The sequence below is a fragment of the Astatotilapia calliptera genome, chromosome 5 (assembly GCF_964374335.1).
Source record: "Astatotilapia calliptera chromosome 5, fAstCal68.1, whole genome shotgun sequence".
Taxonomy (NCBI): Eukaryota; Metazoa; Chordata; class Actinopteri; order Cichliformes; family Cichlidae; genus Astatotilapia; species Astatotilapia calliptera.
In genome coordinates this window covers 28971701-28988573 of record NC_137426.1, presented here as the reverse complement: position 1 = coordinate 28988573, position 16873 = coordinate 28971701, and the positions used below count along the sequence as shown (strand labels likewise).

The 16873-nt window shown below is 43.6% G+C and overlaps 2 protein-coding genes across 3 annotated transcripts in view; both read left to right on the top strand.

Moving 5' to 3' along the window:
- The window catches only part of eogt (EGF domain-specific O-linked N-acetylglucosamine (GlcNAc) transferase), a 42208-nt gene extending 40971 nt beyond the window's left edge, over nucleotides 1-1237 (top strand). The window contains exon 16 of the mRNA XM_026168681.2: nucleotides 163-1237. Coding sequence (XP_026024466.1) covers nucleotides 163-309 — 147 coding nt within the window. The 3' untranslated portion in view covers nucleotides 310-1237. The remainder of the gene's footprint in view (nucleotides 1-162) is intronic.
- Nucleotides 1238-5189: 3952 nt separating this feature from the next.
- tafa4b (TAFA chemokine like family member 4b) overlaps nucleotides 5190-16873 on the top strand; it is a 37836-nt gene continuing 26152 nt past the window's right edge. For both annotated transcript variants that reach the window (XM_026168679.2, XM_080302052.1), the window contains exon 1: nucleotides 5190-5737. The gene's annotated coding sequence lies outside the window, so the exon portion shown is untranslated. The remainder of the gene's footprint in view (nucleotides 5738-16873) is intronic.

Genomic DNA, 16873 nt, shown 5'->3' with positions numbered 1-16873 from the left:
TGCAACAGAACAAATGTAAAGACTTCATTTCGTACTTATATAACATCTTTGTCCTCTTCGTGTAACAGTGAGGTTAGCGTGTAAACACACACGCCTATGCTCTTATGTTGTCTTTCTCCTGTGCTTCTGTGTTTCACACATCCTCTCTAATGCTTCTCTCAGGGTCACCATCCCACCCTTGGGGACCATCCGAAGTTTACCAACTACTCCTTTGATGTGGAGGAGTTCATGCGCCTTGTGCTGGAGGCAGCCGATTATGTCACGCACCATCCTAAATGGCAGCGCCGTGCCCTTCGTGATGAACTCTAGAGCGTCTGTGAGTGGACCGAGGGGGCGCAGACATCTGGCTGCTGAAGAACTCTAAACTTTAACCTGCTTTTTTCTGTGATGGGAAAAAAAACTTCACATTGGCAGAGTAATCGTTAAGGTATCTTGAAAGGTTGCCACATTTACCAGTGAATCACAGTGGTGCAGCGGGTTTTTTGTCACCTACTATCTGCTGCATTGACAGGTCTGGATGAATGAAAACAGTATGGCGGACAGCTCGAGTTTGAATGGCTTTCACTAGCTCTATTAGTGTCAAATCAGTTAAAGGACTAGGCGTGTGTAGTGGAACCATCTGGAAAGCAATAAGATGTGTCCTATGCTTCTTCATTACCTCCCTGCGTCTGCTTCATTCCACGTCGCCAGAGTTAGCAAATGAGCAGCTGTTACGACATTCCTTCACATGCGACATCTTGTCCCATTTGATCAGTGTCACGTTGACGGGAGCCTCTAGAGTTGTTGACAGTCACGCTAGAATTTCTGCGCACATCCTGCATAAACCAGTCTAATACGGTGAACAGTATTCACATGCTGGATTCTCACATCCAATTTGACACATCCAGTTGTAGTCTGACATTTTGAAATCGTGATTTTAAGTTACAATCTCATCCCAAACACATAGAAGTCTAAATGGTAAGATACAGCATGTGTGTTCCCTACTGCCATGATGTATTTTCTGTTGTATCAGTATTAATGTTTGTGTGTTTAAATGCAGGAATAGTATTTAGAACAGTAACGGTGCATACACGTATGTGTATGTTGTATGTTGTATGTTAGGATGTATGTGTATGTAAACCTTAACACTCCAAACATACTGATAAAGACTGTTTTAGGATGAAAAGCAAAAATATTTAACTGGCTTTGCAGCTCTACTCTTTGCTGCTGGATCTTTATTTAAATTTGACCTGGTTTTCTTTAATATTTGTCACATTTATTATTTAAAAATATGTTGTGCTGGTTTGATTGAATACCTTTTGATGCCAATGCCTTTTTCATTATAAATTCCTTTGCATTTTACCAAAGGAAAGTGTCGTTATGGTCAAATAATGAGAGTGCTGCTATTATCTGTTACCTTTTCCAGAGACTTCTGAATGCTGTTAGTTTTGTATTTTACGATAAATTTGTCTGAATTGGAATGACACTTTGCATGCAGTCTGGTGCTATCCACAGGAGTATTTTGAGCGATCACAAGAAAATGTTCATATTTCTTGGCCTCTGAGCCTGATGTTTTATTTATCCATGAGACTGTGTTGGACTGAGTCAGACACTTGGTTGGGGCTTTCCTAGACTTGCGGGCAATTTCATATTCAGGAGCTGTGTTAAATTTTAAAATAAATAATTTTAAAAAAACATGCTGAAGCATATCTTTGTGTCTATGTAGGCCATATTAGGCATCAGAGATTTAATTCATCTTAATTTAATCAATCATCTTTTGAAGTCTGACCTTGGAGGGAAAAACTGAAGCCTCTGCCTTGCCAGTTCTTGCTGATGCCAGACAGCTCTTTGCTGTGGGTTTCATTATTTTACTGAGTTCAGGTCTAAGGAGGGAAAGGGCTCCTCGCAAAAGGGCACTTGTTCAGTTTTTACTGTCACCGTAATAAATCTGGATGACCTCAAAAACTACCCGAAGTACCCGCGTGACGGATCGTGGCCACATGGGGGCAGTACAACACCACACATGAGGCCAAATCACCAGCCTGCGCTGTGTGATCGTTCCTGACAGACTTGGTTCAACGGTGTAGACACCGAGAATAATTTATTCACAAACGTACCCAGTGGGTCACAAAGACAATATTTGTTCAAAAGCGTTTGCTTCAATATCCCAAGTTTGCTGTCAGCAGTCGTTCTCCTGCGTGTTCTTTTCGGATGTTGTGTCTGAACTTTCAGAGTATTGACAGACACCGGGCCTGTCTGGGATGGACACTATTTATGGCCCTGCTCGGGTTACTGCCAGTGACCTCGTAAAGAAATGAAGAATCTTGATGCAGAGGGGGATCAAAAGCAGAGGAACCAGGATGTCTGTTTTCATTAACCTTCATGACCGCTGCGAATCGATGAGTAAGTCATGGTTTTTAGCGCAAAACTGACCAAAGCGCATTCAAAATGGATCGTCTGCCTGGAAGAGAAGGCGCACTCGGTCACCCAAATAATTTCCAGCATGAGATAAACTGCAGAAAGTTACAAGTACGTAAAACTTTCCCTATGTGTGCGCACACGACAGCTTTTGTTCAGGGTTCCTTCTCTTGCCTGTCAGGTCTTGCCTTTCTACCTTAGGCCTCAGTTCAGACTTCTAAGGATGCACATTACGGCTATTCCCCGTCATGAAAATGTGGATTTTTTTTTCTTCGGTGAGGATTAATAATAGCGTCAAGATGATGAGAGCGATTTCAAATAAAGACTGAGGTTTAATTACTGGATGGAATTCCAAACAAAGCGATTGGATCACGTCTGAGCCGTCAGTCCTTCATTCTTTCATAAAGCCATTTCTTGCTGTAATTTGCAGCACGATCATTAGCATAGTCTAATATATCTCAAAAGACAAACATTTCTCACGCCGAACTCAGACAAATCAATTGCAGCCCGCTCATCTTACCATGGCCACTTTTCCAGGCGTGCCCACACCAGAAAAAACAGTGCATTTCAGCAGGATTAATGCAGAAATATCGATCAAGTAGTAAGAAATATTCCTCAAGTTATGAACAGACATTTCCATAATGTTTTTCTCCCCTGTTATTGGGGTGGGGGTGGGGGGTGGAATAATTCCAAACGATATCCTATAACCCTGGTCTCTCTCTTTACATGACATGCCAGGAGGCCTTCAAGCATATACTCTTACTTTTTCCACAACACAGAAGGTCATTTCTGCGACCTTTAGCATTTCATGTTAGCTTAAACGCCAAAACGGTTTGTTTTGTTGTTGTTGTTTTTTTTTTAGGAAAAATAAATCTGGTGACTTTGAAATCTCTAAATGCAATGTGAGGTAAAACGCAAGGAAATTTAATTTCACACCATTCGGCGCTTTCCAGAAAAGTGGCCAGGTCCACATGATGCAGCTTCCTTTTATACTATCTGACCCTCTGACGAACGATAGATGAGATAAGTGCTGTGGGCTGTTGCATCCATTAGCTGCCTCACTTTAAGATAAAAGGCCTCAGATCCCCACTGGGACACACGGGTTCAGGACTGTAGATACAATCACTTGCCGCTACAAACAGGATATAGTATCAACTTTTTTCCCGCCCCCTCCTTTACTTACCATTTACACCGTTAAGCCACTTTTATCTCCAAAGTGGATTAGCCGCTTGACAGCAAAGTAAATCCACAGAAAAGCCCGGTGACGGAACACCGGAACAGTCTGGAGCTGTCCAACTCGCTGAATTTGTATGCAGTGCGTCTGGCGCTCTCCGTGGTGCTGAAACTAGGAAACTTGGTTCGGTTTAATGTTTTTTATCTGGATCTTGCGAGTAAAAGTGCTGCATGTACCTCACTCCTTGCAAACCTACATCAATGTCTAATCTGTTCTCAGTTCAAAGCCAGACAGATCGATTTGTAATAGATTCAAGCAAAGATTAATCGGTTCAAAGCAACACACTGGACTTTCTCACTCTATACACAGGGGGCAAAAATGGTCCCAAGGTGCTTAGGGCAGTGTCAGATGAAGGTGCCTGAGATTACCTATGCTTCATGATGTGGTTCACGGCGCGTGTTTCATTTTTGTATAAATTTTAAAGAAGCAATAAGAGAAAAAAAAAAAGCCATAACCTCAAAAAATACAATTAAAAAAACAACCTCAGCGGACACTGAGTCCATCTTGTCGCGCAACAATGCTGGCAACAAGAAGACAAGGAAGACATCTGAGTCTGTCTGATAGCCCTTACTTTTGGGTCGTTAGCAGGCATCCACATCCCCAAAGTCTTAACGACTGCAAATGCAGCGCAAAGCAATCAATCGCCATCAACACACAAGAATATTCTGGGGATGGAATAATTGATAGGCTGTCTCCTGGTGCGTAACGGAGAGGCTGCGGTGATTAAATTCTGTTTAACATCTTGGTGGGTGAAAGGGAGGTGGTGATAGTGGGTAGTTTTACATCATCCGCGTGCATATCCGAGCAAGGAACCTAAGTATTGACATCCACACACTGTTTGTAACATGAGCGAAGTGTTGGGGCGAGGTGGGCTATTATTTGACGAGCACAGGTCAGCGATTTTTGCACAGTCGCGCACCTGTCAGTCACTCGGGAACAAAAGCAGACAATCCTACTCACACACACACACACACACACACACACACACACACACACACACACACACACACACACACACACACACACACACACACACACACACACACACAAGGGTACACGAATAATGAAGTGGCGATAACTGAAGTGTGAATGTTCAGCTTGTGATCCCTACTAGGCAAATCCATAGAAATCATTGATGTGCATTGTACGTGTACTTCGTACCTTAACAGACACCGAAACTACTGATCGGCTTAAACAAACAAGCCAAAGTGGGAAAAATGATCTAAAATCCTTTTAGGTCGACATCACTGATTTCTCATTCAAATATGATTTGCAACTTGTGCCATATAGCTTATGTCCTGAAGAAATTTCAGGACTTAATATAACCTCAGCGTTTAAAAATTCTGGAAATCAAAAGTGAGATGGAACACCTTAAGATTAACTAATGGCAATCCAAAACCCCCACAAACCAAACCAAACCAAAAAAACAACCCACTGACGTGTGTCTCATCTCTCCTTGGACCTATACGTACGGTCCAGGCTACTTGTAAACTACATGACATCAGTGAGGAAGAAGGGGTGTACTAGGGAGCTGGTGAACTGGGCGGGCGCTGTTGCACGTGTTCTGAATGGGGAAGACGGGCTCGCATCGCATTTCTCAGGTCCAATCGATCCCTGCTCGGGAGGAGCGACGGGAGAGCAACTATCACTCCTATATCACTATACCATCACTCTCATCAGCATCTCCCCGGCGACTATAACGCCTCTGTGTGACAGACTCACATAACGAGATGAACTTGTGCGGAGTGTCATCAACCCGGTGTCGCTTTGGGGGAATTACGCACTTCTGATGACTTTCTCCTCAGTCTGGTTCTGAGATGGGACTCAGCGAGATCATGGCAAGTTGGAGCACGTCCTTATTACGCGATCCCTGTCTTCTAGCCCGGTTTCGGAGGGTTGGCTCTGCGGAGTGGCAGCATATCTCCTCACTCATTCTTTAGCGTGTTTGTGCGCGGGTACCCGGACGGAAGACTTACTAGGATTGCCCTGTTTGGTGTGAAAACAAAACGCCTTGGAGTTGAAACAGAAAGTGGCAAAGCTCTACTATCGCCTCACCTGGACTCTGTACAGCTACCAAAGATCATGCCATCGCGGTTATAGATTTGGGTAAGATGTTTTACCCCCTTCTCTTTAGATTAAATTAGTATAATTCACGTTTAAGTTCTCTTTGTCTCCTTCATAACGCGCGGTCTGTAGGCTAAAGCGTAAAGGCTAGGGTCGGAGGAGGACTTTGTATGTGGAACATTTTTCTATGTCGAGCAGGGAGAGAAGAGGTGGCGACTGACTGGCAAACTGAAAGCAACTTTGCTGCTGTTTGGCTCAGAGCGCAGCGGACACGCTTTGCTGGGGAACGATGTGTTATTAACAGCGTAATTTTCATAGAAAACCTCGCCGATCTCCTGATCACTCATGTCTCCTCATTTTCATAGCTTTGCGTAAAAGAATGGAACACGCGACGAGCCCGTTCAAACGGCCGTCCGTCCTGTGATAATGTGCAGCGCGTGCCGTTAGAAAGATCGCGGAAAAATGAGGTGAGATTGATGCAGTGTTTCATCACTGTGAGGTTAAATAAGCGATCGGTTCCGCTTAGCACCTATTGAGTGCTCCGCCAGGCTGATCCGCTGACCAGACTCTTTTTGCTCGCCTTCTAATCTCTTTGCATGGATTGAGATCGGCTGGGAATAGCGGGGCGCGCGCAGCTCAGACGTAGAAGAGAGAAATGAAGTGCCGCCGGGTTCTCCAAGCAGATTGCGCACGGAGCCAAGGAGGTGTGTTGCAGAACCTAATGGCCACACTCTATTGGGCGTACACGCACAGAAGCGTCTCTCTCTCTCTCTCTCTCTTCTCTCCCTTTCTGTGTGTGTGTGTCTTTGTCTAGTGCACACACACACACACACACACACACACACACACACACACACACACACACACACACACACACACACACACACACACACACACACACACACACACACACACAGCCCGAGTGGGGAAAATTACTCGGTGCATGTTAATGGGCGCAGTAATGAGACCCAACCCCTATCGTGTTGTAATTGTTAGTCATCCTTGTCTCCACCCTCCCTCTCCCTTCCCTTCCCATCCCATCCCATCCCCTCCGCCCTCCCTCCCTCTCCCTCCCTTCGCGTGTATCCCTGCCCGTCCTGTGGCTCGGCTCTGCAATTTGTACTGTATTGTGTAATTATTTCCCCATTGTTTTGAGTGCGCCGGTAGTGGCACTCCACAGAAAGCGGTGTCATTAGTGTGACAGGGCCGACAGGCGAGGGAGAGGGGAGCCTGGTGGAGGGGATCGGTCCGGAGACTTAATTCTCATTGACAGTCACATTAACACAGGAGCAGCACTCTTAATCCTGTGGAGATTACTCTCTCCAACCTGACTCCCTGTCACCCACCCATCCTCCAGGGGCTCACTTACTCACACGCTGTGACAAACACCTGTAAGAGGGTGGCACTCTGATATCTGTGCGTCTGTCTGCAGTGGATGGCTTCTCCTCTGTCTTTGTCAACCTTTTCCACCCTTCACCCCCTCTGCCTCTCTTCCTCCGCAGCCCCCCTCCAGATCCACGCACATACACAGTTTTCACACACACAATTTTATCATCCATACCCTTCCCTTTTCTCCCCCTTCCTCTTGTAGCAGGTCCCAGTGATGGGACAACAGGTATCCTCTGAAGACTATTCTGCTCTACATGTCTCAACAACCTCCTATCTACTTACCCCACAGAGAGCTGATTGGGATGACTGGATGGGAATGAGGTGGGAGGGATGGATTGTGTGCATTTGTGATTGTGCATGAGGACACAGCCAAGCAGAGAGGCCACGACAGCGAGGAGGAGGAAAGGGAGAGCAGGGGAGGCGAGAGAAATGAGCTGGAGAGACAGAAATGATGATGCAAGGGAAAGATGTGTATGTGCGAAAGGGAGAAACAGAAAGCCTATATGTGAAATGACGTGTGTCTGTAATAGCAGGAACTCTGCACAATGGCATCTTGTAAATCTGTGTACTTGTTTATGTGTGACGGAGGGGTGAACACTGCATATTTGAGATGATGATGATGATAATCTGTGCATGTGTGTAAAAGGTGTTGTGGGTGATATGTGAATAAGCAAGAATTAGACATGTAGGACTGATGAGGTGACAGCAGCGTGACAGATTGGAGCTCACCTCCACATGTACGCACACACACACACTGGCATAAACAGATTTCTGTGATAAGTGGATTCTTCCTGACTAAGAGGAGGAGGAGGACAAGGAGTGGTAGAAAAAAAAGACCAGAGAAGAAGACTAGAGAGGCATGTCACTGTCCATGTCACCGGGAGAGGGATAGGGGAAAGGACCCTCATTTGTAAATGACAATGTCCTGGACAGCTTTTCATTTCAGGCAGCTTCTGGGGATATTGAGTCAGAAAGCATGAATAGACGTCATGTAACAGCACTGGAAAATAATGCCGTCACTCATCGTCATGAAACCAGGCTCAGTGAAAGCAAGCTCTAAGAGGACTATTGTGTCTTCTCAAAAATATGAGATCCATGACTTTAATGGAGGAAGGAGCGACATTAGATCAATAAGTAAGAGTGTGGTATGCATCTCACTTTTGTTTCAACCACAAAACCACAAGTGGACAGAAGTCATGACCTGTGGTGAAAAAAAGAGTAAAGTTCAGCTGGTGCTTACAGGCCAGGGGGATAACATTTGATACATCATTAACTGTGAAAGGTGGCTTAGAGTAGAATGATATCCAGAGTGTATCTATCGGTTAATGAACGATACATCAATTCAATTAAATTCAATTCAGTATGTATAGTACCAAATCACAACCTCAAGGCACTTCATATTGTAAGGTAAAGACTCAACAACAATACAGAGAAAACCCGGGCAATCAAACAAATCCCTTTGAATTAGCACTTGGTGACAGTGGGAAGGAAACACTCCCTTTTAACAGAAAGAAACCTCCAGGAGCCATGCATCACACGCTTCACTGTACTTTCTAATAAAAATGACCTCAAACAAACATTTTATCAGATTATGAAAGAATTTTAAAGCATCTCATGTTTTAACGTTTTCTTTCACACAGCAATCATTTTCTCATAGTAGGCTCCAGCTGGTCCCGGCAGTAAAGATCTCTTGTTGGAGGGCCACAGTTGTTCTTTACCTTTCATCCTGTCCTTTGTCAGACAGTCAATCAGTTGAAGACAACAAGGCCTTGGCTTTTCTGTGTGGTGTCATAACACCAGCCCTCTGACTAAGTCTAGCAGGTCTTGCATAGACTGGTAGCTTACACCGCCACATGAAAACTCCTGCTGTCCAGCTCAAGAGAAATGGTGAAAGACATAGCCGTGTATTTCAAACTTCTCACTTGTCTTGAAAATAGTAATTTGACTAGGAGTTATTGGATTATTGTCCACTTTGTGTCAGGAGCTTTTAAAGAATCTGTCATGTACTACTGAGGGGTTATTTTTTTAAAACAGCTGTTTTGCTAGTATATTTTGGAGTAATTCATTTATGTTTTAATTTGAGTCACTTCCAATTGGAAGAGAGTTTCGAGAATGCCGTCATCCCTTTGCAAACACTGAAAATAACTCCACCTTACAGCCCTCAAGGTGATATTCTCTGTAGCTCCGACTCACTTTGACCATGACAAATCTCCCTAAGTGATAGTAATGATTGTAATTGAACAGGCACAGTTGCAACCCACAGTGCTCTATCTATCACCTTGGATGCAATATGCTGCTTCCACTTGTGTGTGTGTGTGCTTGGATTTTTTTTGTGTCCATCTGTGTGTGTCTCTTTGAGAGACTGCGTGTCCCTGTTCGCGGCCCCTCTGGCAGCTGGCAGATGTGCTGTTAACTGTGAGCGACAGTGTGAGTGTGTTCGTGGGATTATGAAAAGCTCCCACTGTGCTGTGCTGCCCGGGTCCACTGTAAAGCCGCTGCGAAGAAGCCGTGTGGCGACGGCAGAGCCTGGGGCGGTCATCACAGCAGCCCTCAAACAACGCAACAGCTCGTGAGGGGGAAAGAGGGTTTCACCCCTGCGGGATTGGAGCTTTAAAAGGGAGAAGTTGTGAAGAAGAGGAAGGGATAAAAAAAACAAACAAAAAAACCCCCACAGAGTTGAAAGAGAGGAAGTGAGAGAGACGGCCTAATGCGGGAGCTGAATGGGATGCTGAAACTGAATGAGTGTATAAGAATTCAACAGGGAGGAGCATGATAGTCATGAGACGGTCAGAGGAATGTGTGTCTGTGTGTAGGGAGTAATGGGAGAGAGAGAGTAAATACCCCAAATCAATTCAACTTAACCGTAATTTGCTGTAAATCATGCATGAAGTGGAATTGTGCAAGCGTGCTATCTGTTGCCCATATTCCCCTGTATTGAACAATATATTATTTTTCCATCGGATCTGGGGCCCTCTAAAAAACATAGCACCATGGGTTCATTTAAAAATGTGTTTCCTCAAATGCATTTTGTGGACTCAGAGACAACAGCTAACTCACGCACAAGGACACTAATACATTTGTGCAATCTAAAATCCTCCTAAAGGGTTTTATGTGTGGTGCGAGCTTCCACATGGAATCACAGGCACTGGTGTAATTGCATTAAAAATTTCCTTTGTTGGTAGATCTGTCCCTGATATCTGTGTATGATCCTCACATAGAATTGCTTTGTGAGAGTGTGAGGAGGTTAAAGGCCCCGCCTGTCTCAGGGGAGCACAGTGATATGGTGTCATGCCCCGAAGACTCACAGACAAATTAATTCACTTATTGACACTGCTGACACGTCTCAGTGACTTTGTAAAATGAACAATTGATCCCCCCCCCCACACACACACACCTCTCATACTCTCGGCCTCTCTCTGTTTTCTCTGACTTCTTTTCCTCCTTTCATTCCTTCCACTCTGCTATTTCCACTGTCTACAACTCTTTTATCTGTAAGCTGCTTCCTTCCCCCTGCTTTCACCCTACACGCACCAACCTCTCTTTTTTAATTTGACTGGCCAATTGACAGCCATGGCACGTATGGTAATTAATATAATTACACACAAGCTGGTCATTAACAGGAGTGGGGACTGAAATAATCAAGATGTCACTTGTCTGCATATCTGAGTTTCAGTGGGGATGTGCTCAGACAGCAAGAGAGTGAGAAATAACGTGTGCGTTTGCACGAGTGTGAGGGAGAAGAAGGGGAAAGGGAATGTGCTCCTTTACCTGTGTGTGTGTTTGTGTGGGCATTTAATTAAAACAATTGTGTGAACGAATCTAGCAGCCCAGAGAGTGTTCAGAGAGTGTTTGTCCAGTGTTTTTTTCTGGGTCAAAGCAGTACGCACAACTAGAGGCCAAAAGCTCAAAGAAAATCAAAGCCAGCTCCACATCAAGGCTGTTTATTTTCCATTAATCATAATTTGGGCACAAAACAAAATGAATGGCTGCTGCTCTCAGGGGACTCTCTGTCAGGGCCGGGTCTCCTTTTGTTTGGCTCCAGGCCGCCGTTCAATACCAGCAGCCACAGAAGAAGGGTCCAGTCAGAGTTAGCAATACACTGCAGCATGCACACTCTGCTCTTGACTCTTTCATTTTCTTATTCTTTGCACAGAAAGGTGAAGGGTTCTGTCACTTTATTACTACACTAGGTCATGCTGTGTCCTTCCTGCCTCACTGTGGTTAACCAGTTTTCTTCTTCATATACATATAAGGCTTCTTCTATGGCTTGGGGAAAACAAGAAGTATATAACATATACTTACAATGAAAGCGTAAAGAAAGAGAAGAGAAAACAGACAAGGAAATATGTACACAAGACTAAAAAGTTGCTTTCCACATCATGCTAAAACCATGCAGACACACTGAGTGCACGATTACTAATTTGGCACTGAAAAAACCGCGACCGTGAAAAGCTACTTCCTATTTGTTTCTGTGCACGACACGATGAGTAAAATGTGAAAACCTGCTATGCAATCATTCTAGCACGAAGGCAGATCAGTTGCGGAAATGGAGAACTTACTGAGCGAGCAGAGCAGTACATAAAGATTGTGCTTCACCCCCCTAAATCACAGTCTCTACTTGTTTTTTTCTTCTTCTTTATCACAAAAGCAAGCTATGGCTAGAATAAAAGAGGAGTAACAACAAGAGAGAAGCATCAATACTGCAGATACCTAGTTTGTCTCGAGTGGAAAGGGGGGAAGAAAAGCTGCCAAAATGGGTGTGGGTGTGTACAATCATCAAAAAGTGTCTCCTATTCTTTCCTCCTTTCCATCCATCTTCCACCGCTGAGGGACACTGACTTTTAATGGCCTTTTATTGCTTTATTAGGGTGCGGCAGATTTACTGCTGGACCGTGCCTCTGTCTGTCAGCAGCTCTGAGGAGGATTTCTCTGATCTATGTTGGCTCAAGCTGGCTGTCTAGGTTTTAAATGACAAACTGAGGAAACCAGGGAGTGGGCCTTGGCCACAGACTTGTTGTATTAGTGAGCTAATGTTTATTAGCCTGTTAGTGCCTACGCTTCATCCCCTTTTGTAAAACAACTAACAGCGTACTCCCTCTCCCTGCCGCCCAATTCAGTGGAAGAGGATGCTAAAACACTTTAATGACACTTGTTAGCAATGTGGGAACATGACAGGTACATTTAGCAACCTTAGAAGTGCGTCTGCTGAGTTAATCTAACTGTACAACAGGTGTGATCTGCATAGATGGGTGTATCAGTAAAACGGCATGTTTGTGAATGGGTGACATGTGTACACCAGCTTATGAGCGGCATCCAGACTCCCAGGAGTGGCTGGTCGCCTGCTGCAGCACATGAAACGTATAGTGGGACTCTGATCATTTCTGGCTTTTATCTATGGAAGTGAAGGAGTGGAAAACAGTGAGGGAGAGGAAGTAAGATAAGTGCTGAAAAGAAGGGGATGTAGAAGTTGGCAGAGAGAGAATGAGAGCGGAGCCAAAGAACAACCTTGGAAAACACACCAAAGAATAGAGACACAAAAATAGATTCACTCTCTAGCTTGCTGCACATACCGCTCTAAATACACGTATATTTCTTGGCCGCCGGATTCTGAGACGATAGTTTGTGCAACAAGGTGGGATTTAGACTTAAGTGCAGGCCGATCAATTGAGTCATAATGGTACCTCAGTGCCAAGGCCATTCTCTGAACTCTGCAGTCGATACCAGTGCCAGGCAATGGTCCCAAACTCAGACTGTTGCTTACAACTCTGTCTCTCCTCTCTCTCCGTCTCCTCACCTGGCCATTTCAGCAAATGTGGGGTTTTCCATTTAATTGCTTGCTGATTTATTGGAGGAAGAAATACAGTGGAGGAGGTGTGATGTTGCGGGTGGATGACAGTAAACAGATTCAGTGTTGCTCTGTATCTTTCAGGTGCCTTCTGACCCCCCCACCATAAAATATTTATAAGAATCATGTGCTATGACGTAGTATTAATCCTCAGCTGCTGTGTACCTCACACAGAGACCTAGTCCAGATTTTATTATGCAGTTATGCACACTGTCATACTGATTCTGCCAAAGACTATACTGAAACGCCTGTTCATAATATGTTAACAGTACAAAACAAACTAAAACAAAGTAATTTAGGATTTTAGGCATCAACTAAAAATTCTGTAGACGCTGTTGTTAATGTGAAAACAAAACATGCCTCAGTTCTGAAGATTTTCTGAAGGGTGGCCTGGATTTTATGCGTGCCCTTCATGTGTCTGACTCACATGCGTAATGTCTGACATTTTAAGATGTCTTCTTCATTATGAGTTGAAGCAGAGAGATTGTTGGGGTGTCATTAGAATTTGCAGTTGGGAGGTATTGAAAAAAAGCAGAGATGCTGATCTGCACACTGAGGAGAGAAACGAAAAGGCACAAACGCACACACACACATATACACACACACATAGACACACATGCACGGAGGCAAGAATCCTTTGGCGAGCAAGGGTGAGGAGGAACAAACAAGAAGCAGGAAGAAAGTGAGCTGGGCAAAGGAGGACAGACAAATGCAAAAGGCTGTGCCATATGAATGCATACCGCAGTGTTAATTTAAGTTTGTACATTGTGCCTCACTGTGTGTAATAAAGTGCATTTGTGTGTGGGCACACACCAGCTCTATCTGCCCAGCGACCCAGAGGAAATGGCAAGGAGCACCATGCCGTATTGGTTTTAGAGCTGAAAGCAGACAAATATATAGAAGCAGAACATTACACATCCTAACTGAATGATAATACTGTGCATATCGGCAGAAATCTGAAACGCTTCACGTAAGATTCCACTGGGCTTTGTGCTTTTGCCCGTTTCATTTTCAATATCTTTCCGCCTTAGGGAGATGCACTTTGTTTTACACTGATATGCTTTTTGTCTGCTTGGTCTTTGTCTGGGCAGAGAAAATCAGCATACTGAGATGCTGGTGTGATGCTTGTGTGGTCTACAATCTTATTGTGTTGTTTTTGTGTGTGTTCACATTTATTGGAGTTCACCCAGAGACCACGTTCATGTATCCGGTAGCTCTACTTTTCTGTTTTCTTTGAATTTTGTATTCTATTTAAATAGTTTTAAATTCCAAATAAACCACTAAAATCCAATACTGAAAACCAATCTTGCCTAAGTAAAAAGAGTCTCATGAAATTGAACATATTCCACAAAAAAAAAAAAAAAAGAAAAAATAATTTTTTTGTTAGATTCTGTTCAAGGTCCTTGTATTATCTATTTGCTGAAGAAACAGTACACAAAGCTCCTGCTAAATATGTAATTTGCAAGGATTATTTCTGAAAAGAATCACAAAGAAACAAAAACAAGACAAATAATATACTGTTTTTATGTAACTGATCACGAGGATCTGTCCATACATTATTTGGCTTGCAGTGATGTATGTGCAAGCTATTCATGTAGCTAATCAAATAAACATGCACATGTAATATAAATGTATATTTTATAAATATATTTTAAACCCATAAGACCCACTCAGATCTTACACAGTTAAAAAATGCATATTTATTTGTAATATTGATTGCACAGGGACAAAATGTTTATGATCTGACAGCAGTAAATATCTAGCATTTAAAATAAAGCCGCAATTGGCCCAATACAGCCAACATAACACAAACAGTCAAACCTAAACAACTATCATTGCCTCTCGCCGTGTAGTGTTGGGCAGACGAGCAGCATCTTCAGTCTTGGGGTAGTGTCAGAGGAAAGGCCTTGGGATCATAAAAAATTTAATGTGCAGTTCATAATGTGAGTCTATGCTCATTTAATTTTTATGTTAATTTCATCCTGCTTATTTTGATTGTGTTACTTTATGTGTTAGTGAAATGTGCTCAGCAGCAAGAACGCTCAGCTGTTGTTAGTTGCTGAGAATTCCTTCGTCCAAACCACCATGTTTAATGGATCGCCATCATCTTTTTGGTGGCTGGCGAGGCAAACATCAGCCTGTCAGTCAGTCGGATGGCTAAACTATCCCGTCAATAATCTGAAGCAGACTTCAACAGATACAAATCTCCTTCTTGTTTCTCATTCATTTTTAAAAGACATTATTTAATATTACAGAAAATTTCACAAAGCCTGCCTATGAACACTGGTACATACAAAGCAAGAGACACTGAAGCTATCAAATAATGGTATGGCGCCTGTTTTTTGCAGTTCTGCCGAGCCGCGACTTCCTGTGCTGCCCTGACAAATGATATAATCTGTGAGTGACAAACAGCACGGTGTCACGGTAAACCCTTCCTGCGGGAAGTGTCTTAGCCTTTTATTTCTGATGCACAGCAAACATCTTTCCTGATGAGGTCAGAGACTGTATGCGGTATAATACATGCAAGTATAATTTTGCAAGTTCACGGGTGCATGTTCGTGATTGTGCACGCGTGCGTGTAGAGCACGGGCAGATGATGCTGTTCGGATGCAGGGCACACAGGATGTATTTGTGGCAGAGGTAGGATCGTCTCATTGCATGACATTGCGTGTCAGTCCTGTGTGTGTTTTCTGCAAGGAGTGACACAACCCAGGCCTCAAGACCTTGCAGGCGCCTGGTGAGGGAGGATGTGGAAGTGATGATACAGAGGCAGCGATTATTTTAGAAAGAGTGAGGCTTGATGTTCTTAGATAAACTTGAGGATGTCGTTACACTGTTTGCTAAAGTGTGCATGTCCTTCCTGCCAAACACAACAAGCTAATGATGACCAGCTGAGCCCCACGCACACGTCATCTTGCTTTAACATAATGTCACCAGAGACTTTGGCCTTTTACTGCAGTGTGTATGTTTGCTGATTCACACACTTATTCACAAATAGATACAAATAGATCTAGATATACAGTATATATAAGGTACATTTATTACACAGTTAAAAGGCTACAATCTGTGATCTGACAGTATTGCTGTTACTGATGGCATATTTCACTGAGTCCCAGTGGGCTGCATCTGGAGACCACACACACACACACACACACACACACACACACACACACACACACACACACACACACACACACACACACACACACACACACACACACACACACAAACACACATTCATACATATACACATGCACAACTGTGCTCTCTTAATGAGTGTTTCAGAGAACAAAGCTGATACAAATGCATGCCATAACCCAGCCTTTAAAAAGGAATGTGAAATAGTCTTGCATGCAATCGTACAATCATGCAGTGTGCCTGATCCCTCCACACAGCGCACACAACTTGGATACTGTACTAGAAAAAAAAAACAACCCAAAGACACACACATACATATACATAGACAGGAGTATAGATACTGTGATACAAATATAAATTGAAAACACACAAACAATATCTGTTTGTGTGTATCTGCCCTCTTCTCTCTAACCCATGCTGCTGCTGCCTTCAATGATAATTCAATAATAATAACTCATTCACATGATCTTTTGCTCGCTTTCACTGCCCAGCTACTTTCTCACTCTTGCCAAAGCAACCTCCTGTTTTCATGAGATTCATGCCCTTTGCTGTTTGCTTCTTTCCCACTAGGGGGCAGTGGTACTACATAGATGGCTGCAGGTGTGGAGGGAGTCCTATCTACTCGGGAAGTTTCTCAGCATGTTAGCGGACTGAGCTGCATATCAATGAGTTATGATGAATAATGAAGGTTCGAGGAGGGAGAGAACATTTTGTTATTAATGTGAATCTGTTGTCTTTCATTTAGATTGCAGAGTTTGTCCCTTTGTAAAGAGAGGTGTGTTGACACACTCTTATGGCGGGATGGT